This window comes from Gymnodraco acuticeps, unplaced genomic scaffold (genome assembly GCF_902827175.1).
Source record: "Gymnodraco acuticeps unplaced genomic scaffold, fGymAcu1.1, whole genome shotgun sequence".
Classification (NCBI taxonomy): Eukaryota; Metazoa; Chordata; class Actinopteri; order Perciformes; family Bathydraconidae; genus Gymnodraco; species Gymnodraco acuticeps.
In genome coordinates this window covers 146,177-171,842 of record NW_022991970.1, presented here as the reverse complement: position 1 = coordinate 171,842, position 25,666 = coordinate 146,177, and the positions used below count along the sequence as shown (strand labels likewise).

General features: G+C 41.6%; 1 protein-coding gene across 1 annotated transcript in view; it reads right to left on the bottom strand.

Moving 5' to 3' along the window:
• The window catches only part of LOC117536126 (serine/threonine-protein kinase WNK1-like), a 99,430-nt gene extending 81,160 nt beyond the window's left edge, over window positions 1-18,270 (bottom strand). Inside the window, 2 exon segments of the mRNA XM_034200864.1 lie at window positions 13,659-15,264; window positions 17,714-18,270. Coding sequence (XP_034056755.1) covers window positions 13,659-14,609 — 951 coding nt within the window. The 5' untranslated portion in view covers window positions 14,610-15,264; window positions 17,714-18,270.
• Window positions 18,271-25,666: the final 7,396 nt, after the last annotated feature.

Below are 25,666 nucleotides of genomic sequence, written 5' to 3'. Positions count from 1 at the left end.
TATCGTTAATGTCCTGTAACATAATCTTCCTGTGCCAGAATAATGCACTTGAACGCATCAAAGCTTTGTGATTGGCCGGCGTCACCCCATGTGTCGGGGCGTGGCTGAGGGTCTTCAGTACAGGTGGCAATATTGTCACCTGCCTGCGCTCATCTCTGAAACCAGACCATGTAAACAGGCTGGTGTTTCTAGCGAACAATCTTTAAGAGATGACATGAGCAGCCCTACCAGCATTTGCCATGGTGGCCAAAACATTTTTATTTGGTCTTAAATTATATTTATTGTATTTATTTCCTGTTACTTCTGGAACATGACGGTTGGCCAGTCTTCAACGTTTAACTGAGTGGAATATGTTGAATATGTTTCACCAAAATGTTGGCTATATGTTAAGGAGTTTTCAGTAGGTTGTGACAGTGCACTGCATCATATTTGATTTCATTTATTTTGGTCTAATTTATTTTTATTTATCATATTAATAATATATGTTTAGTATGGTTTTGGAAGTGCGCTCCAACATATTTGTTGATCTTGTTTATTGGTAAAATATTATTTGTTTTAAAGTTCAATAAATGGTCAATAAATAATCGTGATATCAATTATTGACCCAAATAATCGTGATTATGATTTTTGCCATAATCGCACAGCCCTAGAATAAACTACAGAAAATCGAAGTAACATCATCTGATAAATGACACACACACTCTGCAGAGTCAGTGCCCACACAACAGCAAACACAGGCACAAAGAAAAGACACGTAAAAGTCAGTGTTGTAGAGCAAGCAGTCTAGATGTACAGCCCAGGTCACTTTACGCTGATGCAGATGACTGGCCACACACACACACACACACACACACACCACACACCACACACACACACACACACACACACACACACACACACACACACACACACACCACACACACACACACACACCACACACACACACACACACACACACCACACACACATCACACACACACCACACACACACACACACACACACACACACACACACACACACACACACACACACACCACACACACACACACACACACACAGCACACACACACACACACACACACACACAACCACACACACACACACACACACACCACACACACACACACACACACACACACACAACACACACACACACACACACACCACAACACACCCACACACACACTGCAGGAGGCCCATCGGTCTATTAAACATGCATTCAACCTGTCATTGGTTGATCTGGTGTCACCAGATATGCTAATCTGTAACTGTAGTCCTTTCTCTTGCAGTTGTTTACTAGTCATGACTCATGAGTCAGTTAAATGTAATTTGATTACATTCTAATCAAATTCCCTCAAAGAGCCTTGTGTAAATCAAAGCAGAGCCAGGTCAAATGAAGAAAGCTCAGGGAGAACATCAGAGGGCAGACAGACCTACATGTTGTACTGGGGAGACAGTACAGAGAAAGAGAGATACATGATGCACTGGCAGGGAGATGGAGGTGGAACGGAGGCACGAGACTGACAAACCCAGACATAAAACGCTTTGAGTGGATTTCTATATTTTTCAGCAACTCTTAGATGACAATTTCTCAAAATGGACTTGATGGCACTTGGAATTGGAATCTAAATGCCGTACTCTTTAAATGTATTGATGCATTATTTTTACAACTCGTGCTGGTGTGGTGCTGCCACGAAATTCATGAACCTGCTGCACTTTTTTCTCTGCTTTATGATTATAGCTCAGAAACTCTTCACCATATCTCCACTTCTTCTGTCATTTTCCCTTTATTTAAGATTCAAAAGATTTCATTTGACCAGATTGGTGCTGGTGGAATTTCATATTTGAGAGTCAGACACTGAATTACTACAATTAACTCAAAGCAAAAAAAGAATCCTTAAAGCTGAAAACTAGCTTAATAGTAGAATCTTGGGAGTATGATGTGGTGTTTCAGATTGCTTTCTGCATCTGATCTGATCCCACATTTGTCATTCAGTGGCTCAAAACAACGTGATCCAATCCCCTGCCTCTGATCCGCAGCTGTCGGCCAATCGTGACTCTACATTTCCAGGAAGTGATTATTCTCACAATGTCAGTATTGTTTTGCAGTTTCCTGGCAAAAAAAATATAAGAAGCAGAAAAACAATAACCCTCTTTTCGCTAATCAGGCACACACTTGCATTGGGTTAGGCTACTGCGTGTGCGGGTGGATGATAGGTTTACATCTAAAAACGTATTTTTCAAACATTATTATTATTATTTTCTTTTTCTTTCTTTTGTTACTTTTTTTTTTTAACGGTCCGCGATCTACCCGCACCACACTCGCGATCGACCGGTCGATCACCACTGGTGTAAGTCATCTATGTAACATCTGCCTGATGCATTCAATGTCCCCGACTCACCCCTAACAGACACATACACAATCCCTACATCAGCTGAAGGCAAGCATTGCTTTTCCATGAGACATCACACACACCCTGTTTCCAATTAACACTATGATTATCATGAAGAACCCTTACATGCTCATCAACACATACACACTCACACGTGCTGATGCATTCACTTTCTAGATGACTTCAAAAAAAAAAGCCAAACACTTCAGCATCCTTAGCTCTGTGCTAGAACAAACACACACACACTTAAAAGTCTGGGTTCAGTATTACACTTCCTTCTTGTTTTTTCTAAATAAACACAGACAGGGGGAGGGGGAAAGGTCAGACATGTTTCACTCTGAGCACAAACACAGTCCCACATCACTAAAGACATCCGGGGTCTGAAGGCTATCACATGAGATGTATGTGTGTGTGATAAAATGCTTCACTCCCATGGGCGGAAGCTCTCGACGACATGCAGTATTTTTATTTGAATGACTCCACACCAGGGCTCTCGACTAACTTTTTTCCCCATCCTCCCGGAACCGTCCCGAAATACAATCTAAGCCTTCCCGAAATTAATGTGGACCGTCCCGAATTTAAAATGTTAGTTTTTCTACATTATCATTAGTTAAAATCATTCAAAGTGACCTTTAACATAAATAAAACATCATACAAATCATTAGATGATAATTCATCAACCTTTTTATTTGAGTAAATCATTCAATCACATAAACAAAGGCCAAATATATTTAAACAAACGAGAAAATTACTCTAATATTGAATCCAATCAAGTCCCATCCAATTAACAAAAAAATCCAACTCTCTGTCCTGAAGACAGAACCCAGAGTAACCACTAACCAGGATGACAGTCTGTAACACAGTCAGGAGACCTTTACAAACGGCCCCGCCCCCTCGCACACAGACGGGAGAGAGAGATCTCGTCTGGAAAGCTCGAAAATACATCATAGACGCATGTTGTAGTCTTATTGCATATTAGAAACGGAGTTGGTGAAACTAAAACTGCGATATAATGTGTATGTAGCAATAATACATATGACATATTTTTTAAATGTCTCCAGTACCGATAAAAAGTCCGATAACGTCGGAGCTTAACGTTATCACTGTCTTTAATAATTCCGGCCCGTTTAATACCGGGGCTCGGTACCCATCCCTACATGGGGAGAGGCGCAGCATATTGCTAAGGACTAAATACGATGGAGAGTTCTCATCTCAGCCTTATTGCCCATAGGGGATGAAGAGGAGTAAGTAAATAAAGAGGCCGGCGCTCCAGGGTCTGGTTCTGCTGTGCGTTTTTGTGATGCAACGGTAAAACATTTCAGAATTCCTCCACGGGATGCCATTGTACATCACTCAACCCGCGAAATACACACACTCAGTAGGCTACATAGCTAGACCCGCGAATTTCGCGGGTTTCTAAATGTTTTGTGCGTGTGTGTTTATGTTGACAAGGAGGTTTAATGTGCTACACAAAATGTGCAGTCGGTTTCATTTTCATCGCCGTTTGTAGTAGAGTTAGCAGGGTATTTTTATTTTAACTCTCGTCCCAAATTCGTCCCAAAATAATTTTTTATCCTCCCGACACTATTTTTTTCGGCCCCGGGACGACGGGACGTCCTTAAGCTCGAGCCCTGCTCCACACACTGTATTTTTATAAAACATAATTTTGTTTATCACACTTCCACTCTCTGAAGGTCACTAATGGCACGACCTGACATAACGCTGTAGCCTTCTAATGAAATCAATACTAATGAAATTCCTAAAGGCAGGGCGGCCTGACCTTACTGTTTAACATTAGTGGAATCTCTCTCTCTCACACACACACACTCACACATTATACGGAAAGAATGGACGGTTTGCATATGAGGAAGTGTCAGCTTCTCTGTCCCCCTTCCTTTGTGGCTCACAGCTGGTTACTGACACATGACAGAGTCACAGAGGGAGTGAGGCAGAGCGTGAGTACCATATGCGGCGGGAAAAATAAAGAGTGAGAGTGTTATAGAGAGTGAGCAATCAAATGAATGCAGAAGAGATTTCCGCCGCTCCCTCTTCTCATCCTCTCTTATCTACACATAATTAAATATCTTAGCTTACACTTGGCACCTGCTGTTCCATTGGCATTTTCCAGTTGTATCGCTCATAAATCACCTGGCAGGCCTTTAGGGCCTTTACATATCTGAACTGCACATCTTGCTCTGTGTGTTTATGCACTGTAGTGTGTGTCGGGGTCGGGTGTGTGTGTGTGTGTGTGTGTGTGTGTGTGTGTGTGTGTGTGTGTGTGTGTGTGTGTGGGCAGACTGACTTGGAGCTGTCACTTACGCAGGGATGTATAGTTGGCTTATGTGTGTGTGTGTGTGTGTGTGTGTGTGTGTGTGTGTGTGTGTGTGTGTGTGTGTGTGTGTGTGTGTGTGTACACTTAAAGGTTACTGATCTGAAATGACCGTCACTCTTGCAGTAGACAGTTGTCTGGCCCTTGTGACCGCTAGATTCTTCAGTGGGGATGCAACATACGCCCTATGTAACAGCTGGACCCTTTAGAGGAGAGTAGACGCTTTGTGAGTGATGTTATCATGATGATGGATAGCCGGTGTGCACAAGCTATTTATCAAGAACTTTCATGTGGTGACTTTCCACCACTGCTCATTGTAGCTATCATTTATAGTTTGAGGTGTTTATTTAACTCATCAGCCTGAAAACCACGTGTCTGCTCATCACCATCAAAACAAAGGAAACATCCTGCAAGTTTAAAAAACATTTCCACTAACTTCTCTATCATTAAACAGTTGAGCTCATCTGCAGCGAGGCTCAGCCAAATGAATAAGTTAACAACCCCCAAAGCTAGCTGCAGTATGAGCACACACACAGCCACACCCCCACTGCACACACGTACCCCCACTACACACACACATGACCTCACACAGAGACATGCACATAGGCATTAGCTTACTTGCTAATAAGGGAAAGGAACTGAGTTCATTTATTTTTAGCCAGTATTTAAAACATTTACAAGAAACATTTGAACTGTAAAAGGAAGTTTCCATTCCTTTTTTCAGTGTGTGAGAGGTTCAGGGGGGGGGCAGCTACTTTATAGCAACTTGAGGATCAATCAGCATGGTGAACCAGTTTCTGCACAGCTGCAGTGTGATGTTGTGTCAGGGAAATCTGAACCTCTGGAAAGTCTAACTGCTGCACCTCTGCTATAAGAGGTATGGGGATATGTATCCATCAGTCAAATACAGAATGCCACTTTTAAGCTTAATGTTTCATGCTGACAGATTAGTAGTTGTTTTTAAGGTCATGTAGGGCAGCAGAGCGGAAATGGTGGAAATCCAAACACCGTGACGACCTCCTAACCTATCAGGCTCTCCTCTCCTCTTTCTCTGCTTCGATCTCTCAGGCAAAAAGCACTTTCTTTCAAGATAAGATCCAATCTTCCTATTCCAATCCTAAAAAACTATTTTCCATCTTCTCCACCCTCTTGGACCCTCCCAAAGCCCCTTCCCCCTCCTCCCTTCTGTCAAGCGACTTTGTTACCCACTTTGAAAAAAAGGTTGATGATATTCGCTCTTCTTTTTCTGACTCACCTTTACTCACTGCTGGGTCACCAGACCTTCCTTCCACCAACACACTAACCTCCTTTTCCCCTCTCTCTCCAAGTGAGGTTCTTACCCTCATTACCTCTGCCCGCCCTACCACCTGTCCTCTGGACCCTATCCCTTCAAACCTCCTTCAGACTATCGCTCCTGATATTCTACCGTTTCTCACCCATTTCATCAACACTTCTCTAACTTCTGGTCACTTTCCAAACAGTCTCAAGGAGGCAAGAGTAAACCCTCTCCTAAAGAAACCCACTCTCAACCCGTCTGATGTTATAAACTACAGGCCTGTCTCTCTCCTCCCGTTCCTGTCTAAATCACTTGAACGCGCTGTCTTTAAACAACTCTCCTGTTATCTCAATCAGAACAACCTTCTGGATCCGCACCAGTCTGGTTTCAAGGCAGGTCACTCCACAGAAACTGCTCTCATTGCTGTCACGGAGGAACTGCACACTGCCAAAACTGCATCCCTCTCCTCTGTCATCATCCTGTTGGACCTGTCTGCTGCATTCGACACGGTGAATCATCAGATCCTCCTTCGCACTCTCCAAAAACTTGGAGTTTCAGGCTCTGCACTTTCCCTCCTCACCTCATACCTGAAAGACCGTACCTACAGAGTGACTTGGAGAGGGTCTGAGTCCGACCCTTGTCAATTAACTACGGGGGTCCCTCAGGGCTCTGTTCTTGGTCCCCTCCTCTTCTCCCTGTACACAAACTCGCTCGGATCAGTCATTAGCCCGCATGGTTTTTCTTACCACTGCTACGCTGACGACACCCAATTAATTCTGTCCTTTCCCCGCTCAGAGACCCAGGTCGTTGCACGCATCTCTGCTTGTCTAGCTGACATCTCTCAGTGGATGTCTGCTCACCACCTCAAGCTCAACCTTGACAAGACTGAGCTGCTTTTCCTCCCGGGAAAAGATTGTCCCACTCTTGACCTAACAATCAACATCGGCACCTCTGTTGTTTCCCCGACTCAGACTGCAAGGAATCTGGGTGTGACCCTAGATAACAACCTGTCCTTCACTGCAAACATCGCTGCTACAACCCGTTGCTGCAGATACACGCTTTACAACATCAGGAAGATACGTCCCCAGCTGACTCAGAAAGCGACTCAGGTTCTGGTCCAGGCTCTCGTCATCTCACGCCTAGACTACTGCAACTCCCTCCTGGCTGGTCTACCTGCATGTGCCATCCGACCTCTGCAGCTCATCCAGAATGCAGCGGCTCGTCTGGTTTTCAATCTTCCTAAATTCTCCCACACCACTCCGCTCCTCCGCTCCCTTCACTGGCTTCCGGTAACTGCTAGAATCCACTTCAAGACACTGGTACTTGCTTACCATGCTGCGAATGGATCTGGCCCTTCCTACATCCAGGACATGGTTAAACCGTACACCCCAGCGCGTGCACTACGCTCTGCATCAGCCAAACGACTCGTTGTGCCCTCGCTGCGAGGGGGACCCAAGTTCCCATCGGCGAAAACACGTGGGTTTGCTGTCCTGGCTCCAAGATGGTGGAATGAGCTCCCCATTGACATCAGGACGGCAGATAGCTTACACATCTTCCGGCGCAAACTGAAAACTCATCTCTTTCGACTCCACTTCGAGCGATAGAATTATTAACGAAGCACTTTTATACTAATAAAGGACTGGCTTACCTAAAGCCAGTTGAGTAGCACTTGAAATGTTTGGCTCTATGAAACCTGATGTACTTATATGATTCTGTTTTCTTCAAGGTTGTGTCTTCCTGGTCGAATGTACTTATTGTAAGTCGCTTTGGATAAAAGCGTCAGCTAAATGCAATGTAATGTAATGTAATGTAATGTATTTTTTATAAGAGCTACAGTGCAAAAAGAGAATCCATTGTTTTGCCATGTGGGACAAAACAGTTTCTAAATTAGCTGCCCTGACAAACATCTTAATATACTCTTCCTTCCTCCTGCTCTCCTTCCCTCAAAGCTGATGTGCCACTGTCCTCCCTTCCTCTGGCCTCTAACCAACACAGACAGATATCAGGCCAGTACTGGGTTAAAATGGGTCATCACTGTAAACAAATTGGTGCATTGCTAAAATTGGACATGGTGAGCCATTTGTATTAGCCTTGTTAGAAGTGAGGAAACTTTATGAATTACAAATATGCAATCACACTGCAGAAGGAAATCGTAATAGAAAACAATAAAACGTGTGTATGATTCAAATGACAAATTCGGCTTTTGTGCAGTACTTGAACTCGCCAGCGAAGCCATGTGAGCCCAGTTTCCTCCTAAGGCACAGATTAAATTAAATTGGAGGAGAGCCTCAAAGCCCCCAAAGTGTGTGTGTGAGCTCTTATATGTGTGTGTGTCTGAGGAAGGGGCTAATCCGCCTTGCGTTGCTGTTGAGAGACATTTCAAGGCCTTTGTGTGCGCCGTAAGAGCCTGGGGTCACACACAAACACAGACTCGGGGTCCCTCTTCTTTTGGTCCTCAGTTTTCTTTCTCCTTTCCCTCCCCCTCCTTTTTTCATTTCCTTTGTCTTTTCTCTCCCACTTTTTCCTTCCTCCCTACTCCCGATGTTTCCCATTTCTCGATTCTCTCACTGAACTCCCTCCACGATCACCGCCCTCTTCCTATAGGTCCTTCAGCTGATCTACTCCCACTGCCTTCATCCTGCTTCTCCTTCTCAAAATACAAACTTTTAGAAATGAATTCCATTGAATCTCTCTTTTGCTGTTTACGTCTCTGTCTCACTCCACCCCCTCCATCAGAAGTGAGAGATGGACAGGCTCCTACTGACTGCCTCGGACACAAGGGGGCTGCACTTTGACCTTTACCCCTCCTCCCTCCATCCCTGCCCTTTAGTAGAACTGAATTGATCTCCTTTCCCGCCCTAATTCTCCCTTCTTGAACCTCCTTGTACTGCCCTAACTCTACTAGCTTTCTCGTCATTGAATGGAGCGCATGCAGTCCTGTTGACAGTCATTCACTGTTTGCTCTACTGATTGAGGGCTTTCACAAATCATTAACAACAAAGCTGCTTTAAGTTAGTTTTAAATGATCCTAAACATTTCTACTTCCATTTCTCCTCATTCCAAGAGCATTTTCTTCCCTACAAGGCACCTTAAAGATAAGCTACTGAGTGACCTTCCTCCTCTTTCTCTCTGCTCCCTCTATCTATTCATCAATCAATCTATTTCTTCACTGAAGCGTCAGCAAACTATCTGTTCCATCTCCCTCCTCCTTTGGTCCCGCCCAACTATAGATTCTCCCAGAAACAGAAGTGAACCTGCTTTGGAACAGATGCATAAGAATGTAAAGACTCAAAGAAGCCATTTCCATCTCTGAGGCACACATTAGAGTGACTCAAAGGGATGGAAAGACACATACGTAGTAACACACATTTGCACATACAGAAAACCGACCAGTTCCAGATGATCCCCGATCCCACAGATCTCTAGTTCCCATGCCCACCCAGTGTGTGAATGTGATTGGTTGTAATGTGTGTGTCTGTGTGCGTACGTGTGCGTAAGTAACATTACTCCCACCATTCTGCCACATGTCAGCAGTTGCTCAGTCATCTTTGACACAGACACACACACAGGATTACAGCCCTGCAGAGAAGTACTTGTCTCTGCATGCATATGGCCTACACACCATAGGCCTCAACTCCTTTATATAACAAGTGCCATATATATTGTTTAATGGAGCTGGTCTTTCCAGTAATCCAGAGCACAGTAAACTACATACTGTGTAAGAAATGTTATAAGGCAATTGATTTTTAAATCTCCATCAAAATCAATGATGATCAATGAACTGTATTTGACCTGATTAATTCGACACAACGCTGTCAAGAATCACTAGGTTTCCACTTTTGGACTAACAAGAGTCAAAGAGAGAGGCGTGTGTGAGGGTGACAGAGGGAGAAAGCACTACAGAGGCTAGCTGTTTGTTTTCTGCTAAACAAACCAGCGTTGCCTTAGCGCAGGGCATCAGGCGAAGCTGATTTTAGCTTCTGGGATTCAAGAGAACTCGAGACGCATCTTGTGATGGAGTTGACAGGAAAACAACCACGCAGTTTCGCAGGAAAAAAAAAAATCGCACACTGTGAAACACAAACACGGGCAGATCTTCACAGAAAACAAGTCTCACCTCATTTGACTTTTCTGGTTCTTATTCAATTAACTACAGTATGATGAAAAGATGAAGCAGACCACAAAAGCTAGCCTAGGTTACCCAAGCATGTGGCTAATTATTTGATCCTCTCTACCTGCCGATTCAAAAAATAATGAATAGACAAATTAGCCTATAAAGATAGATAAAAAGTTACATTTGTTTGTGTGACGCTGTAGCATGTCACATCAGGGTAAGCAGACTCGGCTCAGTCAGTGCCCTGAATGTCACATGACCAGCTGAGACTCTTGTTCTACATCTCCAACTACTCCAACTTGTCAATAAGACGAGCTGCAAAGACACTTTTTTCCACTTTCTGTCAGTCTCACTTTTCCCGCCAACTCACATCAAACTCCTCTACATGTCATACTTTCGATCGGTCTCTCACACACACTCGCTGCAGAAGTTGCATCAGTGCACCGTAATGTAGCAACAGCATCCTGTGGTGAACGGTGTGCCATCCTGTCTCAAGTTTCACACGGTGTGCAAGATGCAGTCTTTCTGTTATCCTTGATGTATGTATTGTACAGACTGAGAGCTGATAGGGAGCTGCGAAGTGCAACCAGTCTGGTTATAGCCACACTGAAACTACCCCACAGCAGCTAGAATAGTAGTGTAAGAAGTCAAAGTAGGTGAAATAAGCAAGATGTGTTGCTGATTCACTTTCAGTGCCCTGAATCTCTCAGACAGTCTGGGCTTTTCGGCGAGGAAGTCTCTAGTCGTATGCTAACTTCTCTGACCTTTAAGATAATGCGGAATTCAATCTACATTTGACAAGCTGTCACCTCAAATCAAACCCACGCTTATATGGCCTGGATTTTTTATCATCCAATACTCATTTATGCAACTTGTGGTAGCCGTTATCGGGTGCACCACAGCATCCGTTCACATACTCAAAAAATCAACTTAGTTAGTCATGGTTTCTGTCACCCATGCAAAATCAGAATAACCAAAGACTTTGGCCAACTTTCTGCATCTCACCACTGGGTTTCAACATTAAACAAAACAGATACATGTAAATAATATGAACAATAAATATAACTAGAGAATGCAATTCCTGAAGAAATTGCTAGTGGGAATGCTTTATGCTGAAAAGCTGACGATGAATTGCTATGCTGAAATGTAATGTGTAAGAAGAAAGTGAAGAATTTAGATTGAAATTATACATGAACACTGGGGGCTTGAATGTGTGATGAGAGAAGAAAAGAAAGTGAAAAGACTTGGAAAAGCAGCAGAATATTTTAACTGCAAACTTTGAACTAACTTGATAGCAAATGATCTGTCGCCATGGCAACGACATTTGATGACACCCCATAATACGCTTAGATGTGTTGATGGCTGCATCGTTACCAAACCTGTGAAGTTTTGGGCCATTTCGAGCATTTGAACTGAAGTTGTGAGAAAACCGTGTTTCATAGTGAGCACTGTGTTGCCAAGGCAACAGCTTTTGATGAAAACTCACTAATGGCACATAGACATGTTGAAGGCTGGACCATTAACCATTATCTGAAGTCTGCTGCTCTGAGCATGTCAGTTGGAGTTATGACATCATCGTGTTCCATGACACAGGTGTTTATATTTGAGCTAATGACATGTCCAGAGATCAAAGGTTTCCATGGTGATGTGCAGTATTCAGTGACAGGAGAGCATTTGAATTGTTCTGAATGGGAGATAAACCTCATACATGTGAACGTTTTGCTGAAGAACCGTAACAGATATCGGTGAAATTTCAAAGCATGAAGCATCTCAAGAACTCTGAGCATCTGAAGTGTACTTTTTGTTTTCTTTCGGGTTAATAATGTGGCCTTTTTGGCAGATTAACTCAAGGTGTGCGGCTAATGCTGTGAGTAAAGATCAGCTTGAATTTACAATTGGCTTTAATGGAGACATGTTGAAAGTTTTTGTCACTTCATGCCCTCAAGAGGCATTTTGTTTAATTCTTTTGCAATCATTTTTCAAGCTACGAGATGTTTTCCTACGTTTGTCATGACACATTATGTCTCAGGAGTGTAGGGTTTGGGAATTATGGCAGGTTTAAAAAAATATATGAAGGCTAATTTCAAGCTGTCCTCCACTCTAGCTTTGAGATCACACACCTTAACGAGCTGCGCAATACACACTAATGTTAAAATCTGAAGAAGGCCTCTTTACCTAGGTCTGAACTAGTGTTAATTTCGTCAGCTATTTTGTAATTTAGTTTTAGTCTTGTGTTAAATTTCCTTTTTAGTTTTAGTCATATTTAGTCACCTTCATCCTGTTTTTATTTAGTCTTATTTTAGTCAACTAAAACAGTAACTATTTTAGTCAAGATTTAGTCGACTAAAAGTCTGAGCATTTTAGTCATATTTTAGTCAAAGAAAACTAATTATTTTAGTATACTTTTTGTCAATGAAAACTGTTGAGTCTTTTTTAGTCATCAAATTATATAGAACATTTCAGTCAAACTAGTCTAGCCAAAACCAATAATTTGTCATTTTAGTATATATATATATAAATAAATAAAGATTATATCTTGTCCTTATTTGATGAAAAACTCAGGTTGAATGATTAAGAATGCAGCTTTGCAGGGAGTATCTGGTCAGGTTTGTGGTGTTTTCACCAGCTGTGTTATGGCCACATTGCTTCCCTTCTGATAAAACAATGCATTCGCTTTTTTTCTCCGCCTCATTGTAGCGAAAATGGGCCCAAATATCACATTGTTTCTTTCTCCCAAGCAGTGGTGGCTTTAGACTTTTTCGTTGTCAGTCATTTTGACGGACAGGATCGTAACATTTCCATCATAATCCATTATTACCCGTCGAGTGCACAATTTATCACTCACTCGCGCTGACGGGGTGGTATTCGGTTAACGCGAGTGCGACCACTGCTCCCAAGCCCTGTTGTTGCCATTTTATTTCCTGTTAAATAAGGTTAGTTAGACCATGAGTCTGACCCGAGTCTTCCTGACAGTTCACATTGTGCCGCTGCCCGGTGTAATTCAAATGTACCGCCGCGCGCAGCACAGACACACAGCTGCTGCCCTGCCGCAGCGCCGGAAATGGAACTGCTGGGAGAAAAACTGACTATCAGAAATGTAACGTTATCTTTGATAATATTTCGTCTCCTCATTTTTCGTCAACGAAAGTAAAGAGAGATTTTCGCATAGTTTTTATTTAGTAAACTACATTTTCGTCTCGTCACTTTTCGTCAACGATATTGCATGATGATTTCGTTGCAGTTATTGTTTACTGCCGTCGGTGCCGTCTCGTTTTCGTCATGGAAAAAAAGGTCGTTGACGAACAATTTTTGGTCATAGTTTTAGTCAACGAAATTAACACTACATATCAGTAACCTCACAATCTCAAGGTGAAATAGGACATGGAAGAAATAATTAAATTAACTAAATTCAGCACTTGGCTGGAAATTAGAACCTGATGGAGATCCACAGCCACGTAAGACATTTATAAAGCATTGGCCAGATAAACAGAAGGAGACAGAGCACAGAGACTGAAGAGGTGATAGTTTTATGAGACTGGACTCACCTGGAGTTCACACCATGCCACTTCCACAGTAGTCTCTGTATCCAGTCCCTTGTACACAGTCTTAAAGGACCCTCTTCCAATCTCAATGTCAAATTTTAAAAAGCGCCCGTCTGTAGAAGTGCCCACAGCTTTTGTCTCCACCTCCTCTATATCCTCCTGCACTCGTTTCTCGGCCTCCCTCTGCTCCGCCCGTGCTTTGGCCAGCCCCCTCTCCTCCTCCGTCTCCTTGTCTTTCTCCTCTGTCGGACTGCTAACAGTCCCCCCGTCCACATGTTCTATCGCTTTTCCGTCTTTTGTTACCTGTTGTGTCTCCTCGCATCCTCTGGGCCTCAATGTGACCTCAGGCTGTTTGTCGGCTGTTTTTTCGGTAACATCCAATAATGCCGGGCTGGGTTCTTTCACGGCCCCTTCTGCACTACGTTCTTTTTCAATACTACATGTGGGAACAGCAATTGTAATCCCGCCTTTACTTAAATCTTCCTCTGCAGTTTCTATGTGCCCCTCCGCAGCTGCCCCCCCAGTCCCCAGGCCGGGATGCAGGATGGGGCTTTGCACACCTCTCGGGAGCTCATCTCCTTCAGCGTCTCGCAGCCCATGTCCAGGGGCTTGGGGAAGCAAAAAGGTGGGAGGCCCTTGGCAGTCTGGGGGTGAGGTGAGTATCACAGCTGCTTTGCTGGGCAGGTCCAAAGCTGTGACATTGGAGTCACAGATGACACTCCGGCGGAAGAAGCGGTGCTCGGCTATTTTGGAGTCTCTATCCATGGTGTGGCGCCGCCGCTGGACCTCAGGGTGGACAATGAGCTTTTCCACCACGTCCGTGTCTGAACTGGCGGAGCCATTCACATTCTTATTGGGGGTCTGGGGTGATGGAGAGGGAGAGGCTGAGGGAGGAGGGGAGGCCGGGGCAATGAATATTACCGCTTTACTGCTGCTACTGCTGCTTTCAGACATTCCTCCCCGAGGCTAAGACCACAAAAAAGAAGAATTCGGTACTTATAAATAAAAACTTATGTACACCGTGTGTATGCAGGCACAAATCTCTGCTAGCAAGCTTCTTTTGTCAAATGAAAAGCTCTCCAACCTCAAATAACACCGCAGGAAAAAAGAAAAAGGGATGGGTAAATCTGCTTCCTCTTTGTAATGTCAACTGTTTCAACAAAACAACCTACAGTTCCAAGAAGGCCCTCCTGTACAGGGCTCCGGGAAGCCCCACGAGAGAGAGGCAGGGGCTTTCGCTTAGAGATTGGGGAGGGAAAAGTCAAAAGCCAATCAAAGGAGGGGGGGTGCAAGCACTGCAATGAGGTGACAACCGTCAAATTAACACCCGAATCCATCCTGTTTCCAACATCCAGAGAGGGACATCCACGACATGGAAGGACTGGAGATAGAACAGACCACTATGGCCTCAGAGGGCTGATAAAACAAAATATGGTTGGAATCCAATCTGTTACAGCTGAAGGGTCTGTCAGAACAGGCTGAAGCTCCCACAGATCGTTGAGGATGGGAGTGTAGAGGTCGCTGGCCCGTCTGGTGAGGCCAGACAGAAGGCTAGGTAGGCCTAGCCTGGCCCAGCCTGGCCCAGCTCGATCTGCTTCGGCCCTTGTCACTGAAAATAAAAAGAGAGAAGTGAGTGAGCTGTAAGATGAAACTATATTTTTTTTATATATCTGACCATACATCACAAAGGGCAACATCTGCTTCCACTTGACTAATTGGCCGACCCAAAAATCTTTGAAAGGACTTCCAAATGATACTTGGTTTCTCTCCGAATTGGCTGGTAGAATATAAAAGCTGCCAGATACTGTAACATTTGATCACCAATTGGCCAGAGATCAGCAGTATGAGCGACTGGGGAGGCAGGGTGGGAAATGAACATCAGCCAAATGCTGCCATGATTTTTAGTTGCAGTTGACAAATCTGTCAGTTTATCCAAACACTAATCAGATATGTCACCCATATTCGGATGTTCTTTACATTTAGATGGCAAAGTAGCAATATTAGATGAGTCAAGAAAAAACTCTTGTTTGCAGATTCATTATGAAAATGTGACTTGGGTTGAGGAATCGTTATCACCATCTAAAGAGATCTACATCCCACCAACCACCAACCTTTCCCTCCACAGTGCCCCTGTGAAGTTAATGCAGTGGAGTGATGCAGCAGAGTGTGCGCCTAATTGCTCCACGCTCCAAATTTAGCCTAAAGTCACCACCACTGGGCTGACCTCAAGGTTACTCAGTGGCAATTCAGCAGCGAAGCATGAGAGGGGAGGGGGCATCAAGAGCGACAGAGGTAGCATTACTAAACAGAACCTGGATGCATGTCTGAGGACAGTGCATAAGTATATTACATTACAGAACACTGAGTAAGTGGTAAGAAACAAATTAACTGAATTTGCCTTACTGTACATAACATCCTAAAGATAACTCTGTTATCAGAGTGGCACTGAGGAACAGCAGCTGCTTGGATGATGGAGACATTATTGAATGTGTATTAATTCCTGTCTAAAACAACATTTTTTAAACATGTATTACCGACACAAATAAATATGCACAATAATAGTGACATTCAGTTACGTATAATTAAATCTGTCTATGATGGGGTTTTAAACTGCACCGAGCAACTTTGCACAGACTATAAGCGTGTCTTTAAACTGCAAAAAAAGCCTTTAAACATAAATACAAATACATGGCGTATCACCACCTTATAGCAAAGCACATACAAAATGACAGATATCATTGTTTTAATGAGGCTTTTAAATTGCACAAGTTTAAATGAGCCCTGGTTTCCTATTTGAGAACATGCACGGCACCAGGGATGTATTTGGCCCCACAGTCTACTGTATTGCCTCAATTAGGGGAATTGGCTGAAGGATTAGCACTCAAGAGGCCACAGTAGGTATGTGCCTTAAGGCTTGTTTCTGCCTGTTTTAAATAAGAATTTCTAATGTCTAGCTTTATACATCATGTCATTTAGTTGTTTATTTAATGACCCATGCTGTAGGTGTTAAGAGAAGTCATGTATTTAACCCGTTAGTACTGCTGGAAAAACATCTGCCTTGTTCTTGTTTTGATCACATGGCTCTTATTTCGAAGATGTTTTTACAGTGATTTCACAACAGCTAGGGGGTGTTGTTAGGTCTTCTTTACAGAGTACAGACATAGGGCTGCCAGAAAACAGAACAGAGATGGTACATTTTACACAGCAACACAAGATGATGCTAATTTTAAAGTTAAGTGTGTAATAAAAAATTAAATTGAGGTAAATAATGAAAATGTTCGCATGACAGGTAATGTACTGTATAGTATAGTTAACACAGAGTGTTGCTTCTACCAATCAGATTAGTCCTTGAAAGAAAGTTTTTTGTGAAAATGAATATGTATAGAAAAATATATATAAATATGAATTTAAATTACTTGTATAATGGATCATCATATTGGCCTTGAGTATAAGCATAATAACAAACTTTTACTGAATTGTATTTTTACTGATTCGTCTATTAACAAGCTCTCTGCAACATTATAATGCACATATAAACATTCAAATATGACCCATAATGGTGGTAGAACATTGTCAATTCCTTTTCAGATAGGAGTAGATGGCTAGCATTTAAAAGCAATGAAATCAATCAAATATCATGGATTTGTTAAGCATCATAGGTCCATGCCAACAAGTCGTCTATTCGTTATGGTGGGCTAATTAAAACGTAATGAAAGAAAGCTGTTCATCCTGTTATAGTGAGCACAGGAGCAATTAAAAGTCCCGGGCAAAGCCATGAGGGTCGTTACGGAGCTGATTTTTAATAAAGGCTCACTTTGAATATCTCTCAATGTGAGAAACAAAAGTGGTTTAAATAATGTCTGCAAGTTACTAACTGTACCAACTGAAAGAGCTCGAGCCAATGGAGCGCGAGCTGTGCAGGAGACTGAGCCGCAGACCGGGCTTCACTGCTGCCTGTGAGGGACTACAGAAACCAGGCTCTGCAGCTAAAACACACAGGCAACAGCCAGTCACGATGTGTATAAACCATAATAATACAACTGAAAATGTCCCTTTACCTATTCCATTGGTGAGGTCTGTCCGGGAACCAGATAATATGAAGGTGAAAACTTGATTTAAAGCCTGGAACTCCTCTGCAGGGGGGTCCGCTCCGACACAGCACTAATGTCAGTATAGTGCGTCACATTAAAGCCACAGTTGGTTGTCGAAAAAGCCCAAAAAGAAGCTATTTACAAAAACATAACTTAGTTACAACCGTGTCCTTCTAAAGAAAGGTCCGAACAGCGTGGCGAGAAGCGGTTTGTGCAGCGAGCCGTAGCCGACAGACAGACACCTCCCACCGGGAAGAGAAGCCAAGTTCGCTCGGTGGTGTCGCGGCGGCTCTGGTACTTATTTCTGTCTGTGTTGTCTCTGTCCGGGTCTGCAACCGCGACCGAAAGGCAACTCAAAGATGCTCAATCCTCATCCGTATCAACATAGCCAGCTCCTGCGACGCCGTTTCGCTCCTCTAGGCTCGTGTGGCGCAATAAATCCACTGTGGTCCACAGTTATTCCCCGATTTCAAGCCATGGGACGACTGCTCCGCTGCTCTCTGCTCTTCTCTGGCGATGACTCGACAAGGCGACCGTACAGCTTTCACGCAGACGTGCTGCGTCAACCAGCCACCATTAACCAGGATGATACAGGAAGAGAGAGGGTTCTTCCAAAGTAAAACAACCATTCTATTTACAGCGGTGGAAGAAGTACTCAGATGTTGTACAAGTAAAATCAAGTTGTAAAAGTAGAAGTACCAGAGTGTAGGAATACTCTGTTTCAAGTAAAAGTCCTGCATTTCAAATGTTACTCGAGTAAAAGTACAAAAGTATTAGCATCCAAATATACTTAAAGTACCAAAAGTAAAAGTAGTCATTGTGCAGATGCAGATTGGTCCATTTCAGAATAATATATATGATGTGTTTTATAATTATTGATCATTAAAGTGTTATCAAAGCTGGTAAAGGTGCAGCTAGTTGTAATGACTTTGTATACTGCAGGGTAGCTTGTGAATTTACTCCAGGTGGAACTAAAGTCTGATTTAAAACTTGATTATACTTCACATCATTAATCCAAATCTGTAAAGTAACTAAATGTAACAAATACATGTAGTGGAGTAAAAGTACATGATTTGCCTCTGAATTGTAGTGGAGTAGAAATACAAAAGTAGCCTAGCATAAAAGTTTAAATGTACTCAAGTAAAGTACAAGTATCTAAATTGTACTTAAGTACAGTACTTGAGTAAATGTACTTAGTAAAGTTACACCATTGACCAAAACAAAGCTGTGTGCAGTGGTGGAAGAAGTACTCAGATCCTTTACTTAAGTAAAAGTAGAAATTCCACATTGTTAAAATACTCCATTACAAGTAAAAGTCCTGCATTCAAGTGTTGTTTAGTTAACGTAAAGAAGTATTGGAATCCAAATATAGAGGTAGGCCTACAGTTAATTTATATACTGCTCCTGGATATCTTTACCTATAATTATATGTTTATATGTTTATATATTAGTTGGTTTAAATTGTATATTAGTTTATAATCTCCTGAATAATTCTACTTCTGTAAATCTGTAAAGTAAAAAGCTGTCTGATAAATGTAGTGGAGTAAAATGTACAATATTGGCTTCAAACATGAAGTGGAGTAGAAGTCTAAAGTATATGGAAATCCTCAGGTAAAGTACAAGTACTTGAGTAAATGTACTTTGTTATATTCCAACACTGACTGCGTGTGATGTGGAAGGACCAAAGGTTGAAGAAAAATAAATTCCATAATTTTTTCGTAGCTTGTGAATTTCACCAAGGGATCAAGGCAAGTTCATTTATAGAGCACCTTTCAACACAAGGCAATTCAAAGTGCTTTACAAAATCGAAAAACATTAAGAGCATTAAGAAATAGTGCAATATATTGCAGGTAATTAAAAAGCAAAGAGAATACAATAAAGCATACTGTAAATCAAGCTGGTATAGAATTACTAATAATCAAAAAAGTGATTTATCCCTAATAGAATCATTTATTTATTTAATACGTTGTGCATTATTAATCTCAATCTGAAAAATAAAAATGGTTATTAAATTGTAATGGATCAGAAGTAAAGTAATATAACACGAACATTCTACAGTGTAAGTAGCTTACGATTGTTCTACAATACATTACATGTAATTGTTTCCTATACAACACTGGAAATGACCAAAATATGGAGTCACAAAATCCCGCCCAAATGTTTTCAATCTACTGTACAGTGCTATTGTTGAATATAATCCCTATTTTTTTAGGCTACGTGTTTGAGTACATCCTGCAGCTCTCACGCTATTGACTCACACCACACCTCTGATCTGTCCTGTGTTATTATTTCATAGAGGACACAGAGGCAGCCGTCTGATCTGTGTGTGACCTGACAGATCCAGCTGTGCTCCTGCTGTGTCCCACAAACAACTGGGGAAGGAGGGGAAACTACTTTCACCTTTTTCTGGTTTGCTACAACAGTTATATAGTTATACAGTTATTTATAGTCTTGTATGTGGATATATATTCAGGGGAAAAAACTGTGTGGTCATTTATATTTTATTTATTTTTTGTAATTGGTGGATCAATATTTAAGATCTGAGTTAAAGTCAGGATTCAGTCCAAATTCAGAATTCTGAGATAAAAAAAAAAGTAATGTAACCCTGACCTAACTCTTCCGTATTCTATAATTTGTCTTTATTTTGAAAAAGATTGATCTTCTTGACTAGAAAAAGGAGAGAATGGAAACATTTCTACAATGAATAACTACAGTTAATTGCTGAACCAAGAACTGCACTTTAAATATTATTATTAATATTGGGTATTTTAAGGCAGGGCAGGCAAGGCAAGTTAATTTACATAGCACCTTTCCACACAAGGTAATTCAAAGTGCTTTACAAAAATGAAAAACATTAAGAAAAGGGCATTTAAAAACAGTCATTATAAAAAAAGATAATAAAATAAACATTTAAAAAAATATATGGATACGGTTGTATTACATTTTCACTTACTGCAGTTAAAAACTGATGTCCATAACACTGATTAAAACTTAATACATTATTTACTGAATTTGCATATTATCAGGTGAACTGTGTTCTGTAGGCAGGAAGTGCTGCAACACGTTCACCAATAAGACTTTTTTTAGTTGACAGGGCAAACCGGAAGTACTATTGTTTATTCTGGTGATCTTGTCAGAATTTTGCCCATAGGAGCAAACTCCTCTCAGTATCCTGATCCAAAAGCTGCAGCGTGAAGCAACACATTCAGGATTTTATTTAACGTCAGGTTCATGCAATTCATGTAATGTATGTTGCATGTTTTAAATGTATTGTATTTACTTGTTTAAAATGAAATGTGTTTTAGGTTGACTTTTAAAATCTGTCCAGGGACTACAGATGAAAAATAGCCTCTTGGCTAACTCTGGCACGTTTACAGAAATGTTCATTAATGTACACTGTCCCTGTTAAATAAATATGTGTGTGTGTGTGTGTGTGTGTGTGTGTGTGTGTGTGTGTGTGTGTGTGTGTGTGTGTGTGTGTGTGTGTGTGTGTGTGTGTGTGTGTGTGTGTGTGTGTGTGTGTGTGTGTGTGTGTGGCCTTCACTCTCTGACAGCCTCATTATTACATTTTCCAACAATTAAAACAAATCTTGGGGGCGAAGACAGAGAAGGTAGGTATAGGTAAAGTAACATTATTATGGGTTTATTTTCATTCTTAGTTTTTTTTCCCTTTTTTTTGCGTTTGAAAGTGTACATCAGTTGATAATCGTACTGTACAGGTTTGTCTGTAAGATCTATTCACCCTGATATTGAGTTGAAGAGCCTCTAGCAAGAATAATCAAAACAGGTTCATGTTTTATCCTGCTCATTAGTCTACTTCCTAAAAACATTATTGTTAATTTTTCTCTGTGGGACTTCCTGTTTGTATTTGGCAGCAGGGGTCCAAACTACTTGACACTAATGGCGCAATTCTACTGCAGGGCCTCGCTCGGCTTAGTACGGTATGGCTAGGCCTCGTTAGGCCTTGGAAGGCCTGGGTCACTTTATGCTGCGTTTCCATTACAGTTTAGGAACTGGGGTAATATCTATAGTAACGCAGTGTAGGCGGAGCCGTGACGTCATCTTTAATGCGAAACACAAAACCAACATCAGCCGTTAGCTGTTAGCACTCAGAGCTCACAGCTCCTCATATCTGTTCAGAAACTAGACAAAAGGAAAAACAAATCTCCAGGTGCACTTTGAAATCTATAAAGAGAGACTTGGCCTTTATAATTTGGAATTGAAATTTGCCCGACAGTCTTTCTTCTCTGATATCATTGCCAAAAACAAAAACAACGCACGTGCCTTGTTCGCTACCGTCGACAGACTAACTAACCCCCCAGTGTCAGTAGCCTCTGAATTTCTATCCACCAGGGCGTGCAATGAATTTGCCTCCTTCTTCACTGACAAAATTCAGAAAATCAGACAAGCACTCAGTGCCTCTGCCTCAGGAACAGCAAATGTTTTGTCTCTGTGTCCACCTAATATCAATTCAGAAATCATGACACAATTCCATCAGATTAATGATAAAAACCTAGAGGACATTATACAACTTCTGAAATCCTCCTCATGCTGCCTTGATATTAATCCAACAGGGTTTTTCAAAAATGTTTTTCCTTGCATGGCCTCAGATCTACTTCATATAGTAAACAAGTCTCTTCACTCAGGTGTTTTTCCACAGGCCCTGAAAACTGCAGTCATTAAACCGCTCTTAAAAAATCATAATCTAGACGCTTCAGTAATGAACAATTACAGGCCCATATCAAACCTCCCATTTCTAGGTAAAATCATTGAAAAAGTAGTCTTTCAACAGTTGAGGAATTTTTTTGCATTTAAATAACTGTTTCGATGTGTTCCAGTCAGGCTTTCGTCCAAACCACAGCACTGAGACTGCTCTTGTAAGGTCTTCAATGACATCCACTTAAACACAGACAGTGGCAGAACTTCAGTGTTAGTATTATTAGATCTCAGTGCTGCGTTTGACACTGTTGACCACAACATATTACTAGACCGACTAGAAAACTGGGTGGGACTTTCGGAAACAGTTCTAAATTGGTTTGAATCCTACTTAAAGGACAGAAACAACTTTGTTTCTATAGGTAAATACACATCTGAGTTGACAAATATGACATGTGGGGTTCCTCAAGGCTCCATCTTGGGGCCTCTTCTCTTTAACATCTACATGCTACCACTGGCTCAGATAATGAAAAACAACAAAATAAGTTACCATAGCTATGCGGATGACACACAAATTTACATAACCATTTCACCAGGAGACTATTCTCCAGTTAAAACACTGAGTAAGTGCATTGAACAAATCAATGACTGGATGTGTCAGAACTTTCTCCAATTAAACAAAGACAAAACTGAGGTAATGGTTTTTGGAGCCAAGGCAGAACGTATAAAAGTTAGCGCTGAGCTTCAGCCTGCAATGTTCAAAACAACAGATAAAGCCAGAAATCTAGGTGTAGTCATGGACTCTGACCTGAGTTTCAACAGTCACATTAAAACAATTACTAAATCAGCCTACTATCACCTAAAGAACATATCTAGGATTAAAAGACTAATGTCACAGCAGGATTTGGAAAAACTTGTCCATGCTTTTATCTTCAGTAGACTCGACTACTGCAATGGTGTCTTCACAGGTCTCACTAAAAAATCTATTAGGAAGCTGCAGCTGATTCAGAACGCCGCTGCTCGAGTCCTCACTAACACTAAGAAAGTGGATCACATCACTCCTGTTCTGAAGTCTTTACACTAGCTTCCTGTGTGTCAAAGAATAGATTTCAAAATACTGCTGCTGGTTTATAAAGCTTTGAATGGTTTAGGCCCAAAATACATTTCTGATCTTCTGCTAAATTATGAACCATCCAGATCTCTCAGGTCTTCAGGGACTGGTCAGCTTTCTGTCCCCAGAGTCAGAACTAAACATGGTAAAGCAGCGTTCAGTTATTATGCTCCAAATATCTGGAACAAACTCCCAGAAACCTGCAGGTCCGCTACAACTCTTACTAGTTTTAAATCCAGACTGAAGACTTATCTTTTTGTCGCTGCTTTTAATTGAAACTGAGCCGTTGTGTTCATCAGTAAAGTGGAACTTCTGTGTGAACTATTCATATCTTAAACTGCACTGTAACTTTTTATTCATGTACTTTTTATTCATGTATTTTTTCTTTTAATGTTTCTTTTATTATCTTTTACTGTTTTTAAAATGCCTTTGTCTGAATGTCTTTCATTTTTGTAAAGCACCTTGAATTGCCTTGTGTTGAAAGGTGCTATATAAATAAACTTGCCTTGCCTTGCCTTGCCTTACCACAGTCCACAAAAATGCTACATCTTGCCATACTGAGAGTTTTACAAGCAATATATAATATTTTGCGATGTCTTATATCCTCTTATGGGGGATGTTTTCTAAATAATTATACATTTTATTTAAGTTTGACTTTGGTTGTGATTATCTTACAAGCCACACAGGTATAACTGAACTCAAAACTCCTGGCTCGACAGGTAGCATTTGAACACAAACAATTAAATAAAGACAACTACATCTCTGTTTCACCTGCACTTTTAATGTACATTTGAATATTGTGTCTATTGTGTCTTTCATATTTTACTTCCAGCACCACTCCCCCACCATGGACAAAGAAGCATCATGTCATATAACAGTCATTTGTTGGTCAACAATTGCAACAGCATCCTGGAAAGCAGCATGAATGTGTTTGGAGAAAACCTTTTCACAGCCTTGCCTCTTCCTTCAGTGAAAAACTGCACCTGACTAAAAATGACTCAGAAAGAAGGATTTATTCTCCTCTCTCTCTCTAGCTTAGAGTTTGCCTACATGCTACAACAACACATTTGGTCCCAAAGTTAAAGACCTCGCACAACAATAAACCACATTTCTTTCAGCGCATGTGATAGACAGCCTGACCTTACTTATTTCACTGGGCATTGAAGAATAATAGAGAGGGAAAATGTACACCTTATATTGTGTTTGTTTAATCCATATAAAATTAAAGTTCATACAGGTTTTGGTATGTTAGCTGGAATAGGCTACCATTAGCTTAAACTGTATTGCTAAACTAAGGTTTATTCCCTTCTTTGCAACTAGTGCACTGCAAACCACTTTGAGTGCCAATGTAATGGCTGGAATCCCAATGTTATGCATCGCTGTTGAGTCATTTAAGATGTATTCATGGCCGTCCCAGTTGCAGGAAGCCATGTTGGGGGAAGCAAGAGGTCTCGTTAGCTTGACGGACACAAACAACTGGACTTCATTAGCATTCTGACAACAGAAGCTTTCACTCACTGACTTTGAAGGCTTTGAGGAATAAACCAAAGGGGACATTTGAACCTTCTTCCCCTTTTCACACCTCATTTTATCTTTCTTTCCATCAAACACATGTTTCTGAGGCTCACAAACAGGATGCAATCCAAACACTCCAGCCCTTTCTTCAACATTAGAAGGCAGCATTATTTTATTAGACAAGAGTGGAGAGGAAATTCAGCCAAGTAATGTTGATTCAGAAATTGTTTTGGCATAATTGCTCTACCCTCTGGCTATATTGACTCACTGACAAAAACATTTTATAATAAATTATCTCTATGCCTCGCTAATAAAAGATATATCCGCTTTCACACCAAGTACTTTGCCGTACTTAGTGCCCAGCACTTAGTGCCAGCACTTAGTACCCCCATGGAACCAAGTACAGATCGCGTTCACACCGGAATAAATTCCCTGAGGGAAGATTACGCAAATGAAGCCACTGACGTCACTTCTTCTTCTTCTGCTTTGGGTTTACTGGCAGGCCGCAAACCACTTCATGGTGTATACTGCCACCCGAAGTCCCCGGCCGGAAGTCCCCGGAGTTGGGGACTGGCTTCAGTAGAAGCTGCTGGGAGTCCCAGCAGCCTTCCAAGTAAATCGCCAGAACGTCGACACCT